General features: G+C 35.9%; 1 protein-coding gene across 3 annotated transcripts; it reads left to right on the top strand.

The window, feature by feature from the left end:
* Positions 1 to 30: 30 nt before the first annotated feature.
* On the top strand, positions 31 to 13162 carry LOC109859420 (thymosin beta). 3 transcript variants are annotated; one of them, XM_020437676.1, is made up of 7 exons: positions 31 to 240; positions 3901 to 4034; positions 10358 to 10510; positions 11339 to 11452; positions 11772 to 11885; positions 11982 to 12095; positions 12329 to 13162. In XM_020437676.1, the coding sequence occupies exons 3-7, from the start codon at positions 10381 to 10383 to the stop codon at positions 12355 to 12357; spliced, it is 501 nt and encodes a 166-aa protein (XP_020293265.1). In that variant the 5' UTR covers positions 31 to 240; positions 3901 to 4034; positions 10358 to 10380; the 3' UTR covers positions 12358 to 13162. The 3 variants fall into 3 exon arrangements, with proteins under 3 accessions (XP_020293265.1, XP_020293264.1, XP_020293266.1); XM_020437675.1 differs by lacking the exon at positions 3901 to 4034 and having other exon boundaries at positions 33 to 240; XM_020437677.1 differs by lacking the exons at positions 3901 to 4034; positions 11339 to 11452 and having other exon boundaries at positions 40 to 240.
* The last annotated feature ends 615 nt before the right edge of the window (positions 13163 to 13777 follow it).

Below are 13777 nucleotides of genomic sequence, written 5' to 3'. Positions count from 1 at the left end.
CCTGAGAGAGGAGACCAGAAGGAGGGAGGACGAGTGACGGGCAGCCGAGCGCCGGCCGGGCGCTGCTGTTACCTGGAGTTCCCGGTGTTACATGCTGTGGAAGTGCCAACCGATTAGTCAGTGTTCCGTTGTGATTCCGTCTTGTTGCTATCCTTAAGTAACGCTCGTCTCCTACGCTCTGTCCGACCAGGTGCCCCTGGCTAGCTAGCTTAGAGTCAAGCTCACACGTCAACTTGACAGGTCAGTGCACTTCTACTACCGGCTATAAACGAGTTATTATAAGTCGTTGTGACATCATTTGTTTCCCCGTGGTGCCCATACTGGCAAATTAATTAACGACAAATCATTAAGAATATAATCGAAGTGACGAGCATATCGCAAATTTCTTGAAACAGAAATATTCTGTGAAGAAGAATTTTTTCAATGTCTCTCTTGAGAGAGAGAGAATTCTTTGCGTTTCTCTTGGCGCTCGTTCAGTTATATCTTTGAACAGATTACAGAAGTGACAAATACTTTCCTTTCGTTTTGTTTTTTTTCTCTCGTCGATTCACAAAAGAGTGAAAAAGAACTTGGTTTTTTAACTTCAAATCGATCCAAGAATCTGCCGTTCGGTGATGAGACAACGCGGAGCAACTTTGTACATTAACGATTTATTTCGTTGTCAAAACGAAACAAAAAAAAAAAAAATGATATCGGCAAACAGCCGGCTTTCTTCTCGTCGTTACGTTCCACTGTGATTCGATCGCGAGTCGCGAAAAAAAGAACTAACGAGAGTAATTTCTATTAAAAACAGTAGCTGTTTCGTTCGAGCTTTGACATTGTAAAAAAGCTATCATAAATTTAATATTGATTTTCCGATATGCGTTGCAACTTTCGATACGTTTGACATGTGCGTTCAATTTATCGCAACGTGTTTCTCATAAAAATCTTGTCAGGAATTATTGCGTCGAGGTTTTTGAGCTTTGTTTTTAACGGAAACATGCTGAATATTTGATTCGCGACGACGACGACGACGACGGTAACGAGACACGAATTTTTATGTTTGCGGCATGATGAATCAAAATCGATCTTGTAGAAAATATTTTCTGAAAAATATTCTGTATTGACAAGTGACGGAAACGCGACCTTGAAACAGAGATCTCACGATGTATTTTTCTCAGTATATGTAAAATTTTTAGCTAACGTGTACATGTGTTTGTTATCGCCGGGCCGGGCCTGTGCATCTAGATATCGATCGGCCTTTCGACGCAATCGAAAATGGACCCAGGGGTGTGGTCGAAAAGCGTCTCTCCAGAGGACAGAAACAACATGATTTCTTCCGTCTCGATTATCGCGCGATGGCTTTAGATAAACGTTCCTCGTGGAATATGACGGACACAGTCTCGAACGAAACGCCGAAGAAGGATTCACCGTTTCAATGATTATTCCGCGCAGGGATTAATGCTACCTGTTTATTATGTAATATATAATATTTTGCTGTACACGTACACACACACACACACACACTTCTGTCTTTCTCTCTCTCTTTCTCTCTCTGTGTGTGTGTATGCGTGCGTGCGTGCGTGTGCGTGGGCAGTACGTATTAATATATTAGATTTTCGTTACAAAACGCGACGACAAACTATAATTGTAATTCCCGCAATAAGTTCACGAATGCGAATTTTTTATTGTTTGTGTTTTGCGCGCATCCCTTGTATTGTGTATATTATTGCAATTATAATACGCACACTTGAGAGAATCGATAAGATTTAATAAATACTAATTAATGAGACCGCGGACTTAATGAATAGACTAAACAAAAGTTTCGCATGAAATTGAGATTTTTTTTTTTTAACGCTCGGGTACGCGATCGAGAACTAAATTTTGTATTCTCGTGCGTTTTGTTCTAGAAAGAAAAACAAAAAAAACCAGTCATATTAATCGCATTGTTTCTCGTCGTATGATGCAGATCATTTTTAATCGTGAAAAAAATTTGTTATCTTCTTTGTTCTTCGTGTGTAGAACGAGCAAGAATGGTAGAATGGGATAGGGCGTGGTTTTGACAGATGAACTCACGACGACGACGGCGCGTACGAAGCGCGCATACACATATGCATTTTTCTCCACTCGATTTCTGAATTCCATGGTTTTTTGCACACACTGGCGCGCCGCGTGTTTCTTCGCGCGTGCAGCACAATCTCACTGAAATAAAGTTCAATTAACTTGATTTTATTGTAAAAAAAAAAAAAACTAAAAGGATCGGACAGGCCGAAAATTGTTAGATAGACGTAAAATAGATAAGATTAAAATCAGTTTTTTGTTCTTTTTAATGTTTTGAGTGTTTGATTTTTTTTTTAAGACTGAAAACACTGTTTATAAAAAATTTATATTAGTTTTTCTTTGTATCTTGCGACGTCTTCCCAATTTTTAAAACTAGTGATTTGGTATCTGAGATAGACGGAGGGAATTTGACTTCTCTTAATGCCGTACAAATATTAATGCAAATATTGATTTATAAAATACAACGTTGTTCAACGCATGGGCGTCCGCAGGGGGGCGGGGCAAACCCGGCATTTTGCCCTCCCCTGGAGAGGCAAGTTTTTTCACACAAATTGTTTTTTTATCTTGAAACAAGGTCGAAATCCTTGATTAACAAATAAAAAATCATATACATCTATTTGTGAAGACTCGCTGTACAGTGAAACTTTCTGTGAAATTCATAATTTTTGGGACGGAAAAATTGCTCTGCCCCTCCCTGAAAAAAAATCCTGCGGACGTCCATCATGGTTCAACATATTGGATATAATATTTCTATTCGACGTCGCTTGAAGAGCCAAACGTTGTTTTCTCGTTCGTATGATTGATTGAAAATGCAGATACGATCAAGGTTGGTGTACGCAGGTGCTACCTACGCAGGTGAATGCAAAATGCAAAATGGGGGGAAAAAGTAACGGTATCTTTGTGGCAAAACGTTCAACTTAAACTGCAAAAGATTTGGCATTTTCTATCTGCAAACTAAGAATTGTTTATGTTCTACTGTACTTTCTGTATGTTAAAGTCGTAGAAAAATTCTGAAAAAATTTATGTGGTATATTTTTTTTACTTCTACTTTACAGATCAATCAAAACATTTTGGAAAAAAAGTAATTTGTAAAAAAATAATCTTCATATAAACGAAGTAACTCGAGTGAAAATGTAGTGTTTCGTTTAAAAAATCGCAACTTTCCAAGAAATTGACCTAATTAAAAAAAAGTGCTTAAATTGAAGATAAAGATTGCAGCTTTTATAAAACAATTATGTGCTATTGCATTTTATTAAATTTAAACGCTTAATTTTTTAACATGAAAAACGCGTTTTTTTACATTAGTGAATGCTGGCGTTTTTGAAGTAAAAATTTAAGTTTTTTTATTTTAAACATTTTATTATTCAAAATAATGGTAATAATAAACCATAACAAAGTAGTCAATCTGTTCTTACGGTCGAAGCATCCGAGTTACCTCGTTGGAAAAGCTCTGCTCCATTTTGAAACTCATAAAAAGAAATTTTTGATTAAAAATATCGCAATTTAAATTGAGCAAAGTTACGTGAAAATTAGATAAAAAACAATAAAAAATGTTATTTACTTGTAAGAAAAGTATACGTAGTCTGCAAATCATTATCGTTCATGTCCGCTCGCGTCTTATCACTATGGCTGTCTCGAAATTATACTAGAGAATTGAAATTTAGCCGTTATGTGTTCCTCTCCTATGTAAATTTTTATACAGGGTCGGACTCTTCTCCCTTCCCTCTGTAAGTTATAAACGCAAGTAAATTTTGCGCGGACACGAGAGTTCGTAAGAGTTAATTTTCTTTTTTTTAAATACTTCGTATTTTTTTCGGACAACAATGTGTTTGCGTTACAAGTGTCTATTTTGTGTTTTAGACATTTCGAGAGAGAATCGTCGCCTGCGTTTTATCATCTCCCGCGCGACCGTTTTGAGACAAACCGCAGGGACACACTTCTTCGTGTCAACCGGGGAATCTTCGCTGTCGCAAATCGCGTATACGCGCGTTAAGGTACACGCAGCAATCGCGTTTTACTCGGCGATTAGCATCGGAGTACTTTCTGTTTCCCACGACAGTGTGATGTTACTAGGCGAACACGCACTACTACTCATATCTTCTGTGCTGCTTGCCGTCGCTTGACGTCGGTTTGACCGCCACGTTAGCCGTATGAGAATCGCGCGACACGTATAACGGACGACCTTGTTTTTCCTTTGAGATCCCGATTTAAAACCCTTTGAAAAAGAAAAGAAACTCGAAAACAATAAGATATTATTATTATTCGTATTTTTATCAAGCAATCATCTCTCTCGGTTGTCGTCGTCGTCGTCTTAAAAAAAAACGCGTCTCAAGACCTTTCCACGTCAGTGTAAAAAAAAAAAAAAAGAAACCGCCCTCTCTCTTATCCATGACCGTGAAAACCTACGCGTGGGATACGCGATATATAGCAACGCGAAGTTCATGAACCCGGGCTCGGGGATTCTCCAGGGCGATGCCGGCAATGCCAATCGATGAAACTGTCTACCGTGGCTGCTCCGTCGTGCGCCGTCTCCGCACTCCCCCTGGGTAACTTCGAAACCCCCACGTTGCGTCTGTGCGTGTTTGTGTAGATTTTGTGTTTACAAGCGCGCTAGCCATTCATACGTTGTACGAATAGAAGCGCGTTTAATAACGTGCGTGTCTAATAAACGCGTTACTATTAAAGAAAAGACTCCGCTCTCCTTTCTGACGTTGAAATCTGAAGTTTTATTATAAAACAGTTGCGCAAACACGACGCGGATATACTTGACCGAAATGGCGTCGAGGGTTCGGAGATTTAAATTTTCGCCGGCGGTTTAAAAAAATCATTACTGATTCACGATAATGAATTTTATTTTGCGGTTAATTGACGGGTCAAATACATAGATAAAAAAAAATGACTCTGTCGAATATATGCGCTACTTCGCGCATTCTTGATAGTCACTGTTGGATGTTACTTCTCGATACGTCGAGGTATTCGGTGACTCGGCACCGAATTATGTTTATCAACGTTGCTTAGAGTTTTCAACAACGACGCCTCTAATTGACGTCTTTATGAAACGACGAACTGGAGATCTATCGAAGCAAAATTTAATTAGAAAATTATTAAAAATTTTTCACAAGTTTATTTCTTAAAACAATTTAGTTGGATTTGTATGATAGTTATTTCCAATATTCTTTCAATCGCGTTCGATTGTCTCACATAATTCGAGAACAATCGAGTTCGAGTTTTTCTACTTGGACGGATATCGAGTTGCTAACGAATTTGGTATTTTACGTGTGTGTACAGTTCGTATCTATGTGTACGTCCCTGGCCAGTGTACGCGTCACCGCTCGATACGATACGCGCATCCAGGGTTCGTTAGCCGTCACGGTCGCACGGAAAAGAAGAGAAAGAAAGAAGAGAGAGAGAGAGAGAAGGAAAGAAGGAGAGAAAGAGAGAGAGAGAGAGAGAGCGCAGTTGCAGCTTGCGTGCGAGTGCGACGATTGCGCTGGTGAAACGTTTTTCTAGAACACGAATATAGGCAACGATTCACGTGGACACGATGAACGCGTAGGTGCCTTCACCGTTGTCTGCCGTTGCTTGCTGCGGTTCGCCGGTCGATACAGAGACTGTGACGATGCACGTGTAGACGCGTGGCGAGAAAGAAAGACAAAGAGAGAGAGAGAGAGGAGCCTTGTCATTAAACGCGATTGTCCAAGTTAATAATTGACGGCCGCGCGAGCTTGTTAAGCTCTAGTGCGGTCTCGTTCCGTAAACCGCACATCTACGACAACGCGTCGTCGCGGAAGACTTAGAGACCGCGATGTTCATATTTCAGATCTTATATTCATAAGATTGCCTCAAGGCAATTCGTCTTTTGATATTCCAAAGCCAACGAAAAACGATTCGTACGATATATCTTAATCTTTCAAGGCCACAGATCTCAAAAATGACCTACGAGTTGGCGGGAAATTAATTATCTCCGCAAAAAAATTAATATTTTTTTGATTTCTTCGTAAAAGTATATTTGTTTGAAACGTCGCGATTTCTTTCAAAAATTCAGAAATAACAATCAAGACAGTTTGTCTTGTGCGCGCGAACGCACACACATACGCGCACACATTACACCACACTGCTCATACATACGCAGATATCATGTGATATATATGATATTTGAAAAAAAGCTCATTTTAAATATGAAAAAAAATATTAATATTCTCTCTCTCGCGTGTAAGTTGACTGGAACTACTTGAACAATTTTCTCACCAAAGAAAATGATAGAAATCGCGCCTCAGGCGGTTCTTTCATTACTCGAGTGGCGCATTAGCGCACTAATGTGAAATATCACTTCGGTGCCTAATCTATCTCGATGACTCGCCACTGTCAGTTAAGTTCTGTCAGTATATCTCGGGAGGACAACCTAGTTTCCTTATTAGCTTCTTGTCTCGCTTTTCTCCTTGCGAAGAGATTGAACGCCGAAGTTTCACCGAGCGTCGTTGTCGTCGAGCTCGTCGTCACTCGTCTCATTAAATTCTGCTTTTGCATGATAAACCTAATAAGGAGTTTATCAATCAGTAGTTCATTCGGTTATATTACAAATATGTATGTCTACGGATATTATAATCTACGGATATTCAATTAAACAGAGAAAACTAAAAGATCGTCGTTATATGGCACCTTTTGCGTGGCTGAGAAACAGAGTCGTAATTTTCTTGCCTATCTCGAATAATTGTACAACGTCGAAAAAAAAAAACGATACCGGAGTAAATTTTAATTAATATAAGATAGAGTAACACAGGAAATATTTATTGTATTATTATAAGGCTATTTGACTTTGTATTTTAATTTAATTTTTTTTTTTCGTATATTATAAATTTTAAAGAGATTAATTTATACGAAATTTGACGCAAGAGTAATTGTAAGAGTTTTCATACTGTACTGTGTATTGTAAGACAAAAAAAAGATAAAGATATGAGACTGTATATTTATTATTAAACAAAATATATAAATGTTTGTTTCAAATTGAGGCCGACAAATTGCAAGTGCGATTTAAAAGTTTATTGATATTTATTCGCGTAATTTGACAAACAGTAACAATTTTTAAATGTCTTGTGTGTGTAATCTTCTTTGACTCTTTTTCTCGAGCAGGATTAATTACTTTTTCGCGATTTTGCACATCGATAGATGAACAAAAACACGTTTGTCGTAATATGTTTTGATGCAACGACAATTATGTTTTATCCAGCTCGTGCTTTACCATGGTCGCGGCCAATTTGAGATCCCGTCATCGTCTCCGTACCGTTATATGCACTTGAGTACGCAAGCCTTGTATGCATATACACACGCACGCATACACGCGCGCGCGCGCGCGCGCACACAAACTACGTACGTACATATACACACGCTTTGTACACGCCTACACAGAGCCGTACAAAAAAAAAAAAAAGAAAATTTCAGCAAAGTGGAGACCTAAGGACGCGAGTAAGCTCCCGCTGTTTCGTTGCGTATATTCGACCTCTTTCGAACTCTCCCTATACAGGCATATACGACCGGCTACTATATAAGGACCTATTCACAGAGTCTTGCCGATGCTGCCCACTACTGTTTGAACATATCTCTCTCTCTCGCGATTCCAGGACCGTATATCGCGCGTTCGAAACTCGGAGACTCTTTGAACAATAAAAAAAATATTATCTCTTTTATTTAATCTAGTCGAGATATATAAGATTCTCCGTTTCGTACAAGTTGTGTCTTCTGTTCTTATGTGTATACACATTCAACTACGTACAATTAAACGTGAAATTGAAATTATAACAGAAGAATTAAATAATAGAGAATTTATAAATGTTTTCTCAAGAATACTTAAACAATTTTTATTGTGCCGCGGGACATCGTCTTTCTCTTTTCTTTTTCACGAGGTTGATTTCAGTGAGAAACAATTGTAGCAAAAGAAAGTTGTTGTTGTTCGAAATCGATGATCTTGCATCGTGTCACACATTGTAACACACATGCGATACTGATAGCGCAATATTCATCGTTTCTCTGTGATTTCATCTACATGGAATGCAGACCTTTTCGTCTCTCTTTTATTTGCTTACTCGCAAGTTTTTTATATTAGCAACTGAACCGTGTCATTATTTGTTTTTCGATGAACTTTCATTTCAGCAACAATACACCACGCAAAAGAATTGCATATATTCTCAATTGAAAATAACTTAGTATTATTTTTTTTTTAATAATAATTGAAGATATATATTTTTGATACTACAATAAATACAAATTTTGCAGAATTTTGATTCAATCAGGTTGTTAGAAGTGTGCGTACAAAAAGAATCGATTTCATTGTGAAACGTAGAACAATTTAAAAAAAAAAAAAACTATGTAGGAGTTAAACGTTGATCAATTACTAATCGCCCACGTATGTACGATAATTAGAACTGCGTTCTTTTTTTTAACTCGTTGTGTCGGATAAAGTCTGCTTGAGTGCGAACAAAACCGACGTAAATGTCGGACACGGGTTAGAAGAAAGGGGGTGAGTAAGAAGAATGAGTCATTGACAATTTAGCATATAAACGCTTTGCGTGTATTGGATTTGATATATATATAAAATATGTATACACGTATAGACGTGTATAAGCGTGACACACACGAACACACAACTATGCCGACGGTTTCGTGCCACTGTCTAATTAATTTGTTGAGCAAAGCCGGGCACAATCTGTGTTGCCCGTTGTTCGATTTTTTTACTCCGTACAGAGAATTTGTTTATTACTTGATTACTCCAAAGCAAACGCGTAAATATTTAAATAATTTGCACGCCATATTGATAATAATTATATATCGCTCGTGTCGAAGGATAGATACGCATAGAAATATTTTTTCACTACACCACAATTTAAATACCGATAAAATTTTATGTCGATAAAATCGCCGTGTTTTGTAGAAGAGTATGTATGTACACACACACACACACACACACGTATGTGTGTATATTAAAAGGAAATGGAGACCGGAAGTTAAACCACTGCTGTTTCCGCTGTCTGACACATAATAAATTCGCTTGTTAGTTTTTGCAGAGAGATAAATCAGTTTCTTTACTTAATTAATTCTTACTTTTTTTTGTAAATCTCCGTATTATCCTCTGTTTCTGTTAAAATTTATAATTCCTCTTTTTAAAAAATTTTTTCTCACATTTTTTTAAAGTTATAAAATGTTTTACTGTTCTTACACAAATAATTAAATGTGTTACAAAAAAAGTTTGTTTTTGAGATTTTAGAAGATATGAGTTTCTTCGAGATTGGAAAGAAATCTAGATTATATATATAAAATTAAAAAAATTCCAAGAGACATTTGTGGTTCAAAATTATTGGATTTGCAAAATTTCTATATATCGCGCGTTTGACATCAAACATTTCAAACAGCACAACTCGCGAATACAATCTCGTATGCATTTTGCTGCAGTTGATACGCAGTTCCGACATTACATGTCGATAGCTTCGTTAGCATTCACACTCGTCGCTGTTGTCTACGCTGCGTGATTCAACAAAGAAACGAACACTTCGCTGACAATTGAAAATACAATCGTTGTCTCGCCAGTATACTTTTGTTAACCGATACTGCGTTTTGTTCTTTTCATTTATCGTACTGCAAACCGATTTTGCATGTATAATAACATGTGTGAGATATTGCACATTCCGATGCCCTCTTATCTTCTGAAAAACTAAATTGATCAGCTGTACGCGCAGAGACAGCTTATCAATGTATATATTATTATTTTTTGAGAAAACACATTGTCACATATATCACAAAAATATCTTCTATTGTTATATGAATTTAAGAATTGTGTGAAATTTCAATTCAAAAACTCACGTGTAAGATTTACACGTGAACACGTGTATGTATATATATACACGCATTTTCCGCACAACATCCAGCAAACGGCTCTCATGTGACCGTATATATGTACATATACTTCTGTTATTATATATATAGAGAAATATATCTTTTATTATTATATAGAAAAAAAAGTGAGATACACGTTTGTTGAGAAATAAAAGACAGTTATTATACTGATGAGTTAATTATTATAATATCGATATATCAATTGGCCTTTAATATATGTAAGATTAATATGTGTACTTCAAACGATAACCTAATCTTTTAATCTCAAAATTTGTAAGACTTTTTAAGTAAACACTTTTTAAAATTATTATATATTTGTATATTTTATATTTATATATTTTTAGTATATATTTAAAAAAAAGGATATTATATACATATGTGCTATTACTGATGACTGACTAATAATTAATGCTAAATAATTGTAATTCTTTAGATTAAGAAGTTCAAGACTGAACTATGTCGAGTCCGTCATTGAAGGACCTGCCTAAAGTAGCCCTGGACCTCAAAAGCGAGCTGGAAGGTTTCAATCATGGCTGTATGAAAAAAGCCGCTACTGCCGAAAAGAATGTTCTACCTTCCGCTGAAGGTAATCAAAAAGTCTCACAAAAGTATATTTTAATATATAATAATTTATGAGAGAGTATATTTTTTTTAAATAAGTAATAAGTACATTTTAATAATTAATAAGTAGACTTTATAGTATATAATAGTATTAACGTCGTTATACGTATTAATGTGTGTGTTTGGCTTCTATTTGTTTGATCATATTACGTTTACGTGTGTTAATTTGTTTTACTACATTTATTTTTATAAATAATTAAAAATAAATATTTGGTGTAAAACTATAAATATCTTTCGTATGATTTGTTGCACGAATTTTTATTAAAATTTGATTCCACATCCAATATATAATGTCTATATCTTTTATTAAACATACATGACTCTATATACGCAAATTTTGATTTCAATAAAATACTTCCAATATATGCACGCGCGCATGTTTGTGTGTGTGTGTGTGTGTGTGTTTGCTCGCTTTTCTTCCTCTCTGTGCGCAGTAAGATTCTCTTCTTGATTTCAACGCAGTATAATTAAAACGAGTACATAAAAAAAAAAAAAAGAAAAGTAACAAAAGTACTGTAAAATAAGTCAAATTTTTTTACAAACAGAGAAAGGTATTAAATTATTAAAAACGTTTGAAACATCAATATTATAATTTATTATTTTTATCACAAACGCATTAGACGAAACAAATACGCGATATCTTCTGGATTACTTCTATCAAAGTTTGACGGGTAAGCAATCGTGTCATCTCTTTGTAAAAAAAAAAGCGATTAAGCGAAGTTTCGCAGGCGCAGGGCTCCAATTAAAAAAAAATAGAACCGCAGTTGCAATAAAAATGTTTGACTTGGTGTAGACGTGCGGCAGGAGCGACAGCATTCAGAGTTGATACATGGATTGGAAACGTTTAAGACAGATCAGTTGAAGCACGCTAACACGAAAGAGAAGAATGTGTTACCCAATGCCACAGGTATAGTTAGTTAAAATGTGGGAAATCTCTTTAAAGCAACTGGGAGCACAGGAAGCTGTTAACAAATTTTTCACCGCGCTTATTCATGTTACGCTTACGCAGAAGATGTCTCTTTTCAAAAAAGCTTGGTTTTGACGGAAGAATTATTCTGGTGATGGTATTTTTGGTACTTTTTTTTAAATAAATAATATCTTGTTGTTTTGTTGTTCTACTTGACATTAGAAAACAAAATAATTCGCTTTATTTCTGATTCACGATTTCGTTTATGTAAAATATTTGTTTTTTTTTTGTCTTTTAATTCGATTGAATCTATTTACAGATGTTGCCGCGGAGAAAACTCAACAAACGTTAATTGCCGGCATCGAAAAGTTTGATACCGCAAGTCTGAAGCATACTGAAACTCAGGAAAAAAACCCGTTGCCCGATAAAGACGGTACTATAACATAGAAAAAAAAAACTTATATTTTATAAATTAATAAAGAATTTTTTCATCATAAACTGACACAAAATTTTATCATGTTTTTCGCAGCAATCCAGCAAGAAAAAGGGAAACAACAGCTAATCTCCGGTATTGAAAACTTCGATCCGGCAAAATTGAAACATGCGGAAACCCTCGAAAAGAATTCTCTGCCTACCAAAGAAGGTTCGTACTATCAGTCGTTGCTATCAATTTTTGTTCTCTTGTGAAAAAATGTATATAAAATTTCTTTAAAGAGTTAAACCATCCCCCCTTGAGACAGTCCTAAAATGATAGTATTTAATGAAGTATTTAATTTACTAAAATATTTAATTTGTAATAAATATTTATTTACACGCAGGCTTATACGTAAATAAAATTTCCTTATCGTATGCGGTGTGCTGGTATTTGTTTTTCAGTGATTGATGCCGAAAAAATAGCCGCTTAGAGGAGTTGCCGCTTGAAAAAGAAATGAAAAGAAACTAGGAAAGGCACGACTCCGTCGCTTCTTCCATTTTTCTATATTTGTAACAACAGTTTATAACTATTATTCGTACATTGCCAAGGATATAAAAAAAAAAAAAAAAAAAAAAACAAGCGCGAATAAGAAGCACTGTGTTAGTTGTACTGATTATTACTTATTCTTATCGCCGTTTATGGTTTTTCTTTCGGCGAGATCGGGAAAAGAACTCGGATTTGAAAAAATGTCGAAAATGTCCAAATCAATTAAGTGTTACGGCCGATGACGATGCTGCCGCGGCTTAATGACAATTCGATAACGCTGAGAATAAGAATGAATCTAAATACTAAATAAAGCTTTTCTTATCTTGCTGAAAGCTTTTAACGCGCTCTACTGGCCGTGCTATATCAATCGCAAGAAGCATACGTGGAAGTGATTAATCTTGGCATTGGTCAGCCAAGTGATCAACATGATTGATCAATTCCACACGATACTTGCGTGACTTGCGTTTGCGTCTTGCGATTAAATGTAGAACGACATTTGCATCTATCTTTGCGAAGTTCGTGGCAAAATTATCACAATTGTAAAAAACAGTAGCTCAAATCTGGCTATTCAAATAGAAACTGTGATTGAAAAAAATAGATCAATCTAATATGTATATCAAAAACTCTGATATGTCAAAATTTACACTTTGTGATCAGAAGATCAGAAGATCTACCTAACACAAAACCACGGAATCGTCATCTCGCTGAAGGATAGGTGTTTTTTTTTTTTTTTTTTTTTTATATATAGAGAAAACTGCATAAGCGTGTATTTGTTATCTTCGACGTAACAGACAAAATTGTCAGTAGCACTTGCATAATGCGTTATAAACGGCAAAAACACATATACAATACACAGTCAATCTTATATTTATGTAAAAATATCCATATTTTATATAAACAGGCTCTTTGTACACTTTTTTAATATTTCGTACACATCGCATTGTCATTCTGATGAAAATCTTACAAGAAATAAAAAAAAATAATAATTTGTACAAATGCTTATCAGTCTACCTTTTCTTTTTTTCTATTTAGCTTTAACCCTTAAGTGTCAATATGGGTCTCCCAGACCCACCCAAAAGCTTTAAACTAATGTCTTCACTGGCAGAAAGAAGACTGCAGGGGAGGGAGACAAATTCCTCTACTTTTCATGGCGACGGAGCTTTACTTCGGTAGTCCTCGTGCCAGACGGCAGCACAATCGATTTCTTCCTCTCTCCTCTCTTGTTAAGAAGTGCGTTATCTGATATCGGCCGTAAAGCCCGTTCTGCATTGATCGCAAGCTCAAACGCAAGATATAGGTCTCGTAGAATTGACCAATCACGCTGGTCAATTGGCTGATTTGATCAATACGATTAGTTCAATTCT

The sequence above is a fragment of the Pseudomyrmex gracilis genome, unplaced genomic scaffold (assembly GCF_002006095.1).
Source record: "Pseudomyrmex gracilis isolate BER0280 unplaced genomic scaffold, ASM200609v1 scaffold_261, whole genome shotgun sequence".
NCBI lineage: Eukaryota > Metazoa > Arthropoda > Insecta > Hymenoptera > Formicidae > Pseudomyrmex > Pseudomyrmex gracilis.
This window is presented reverse-complemented; position numbering and strand designations above follow the sequence as displayed.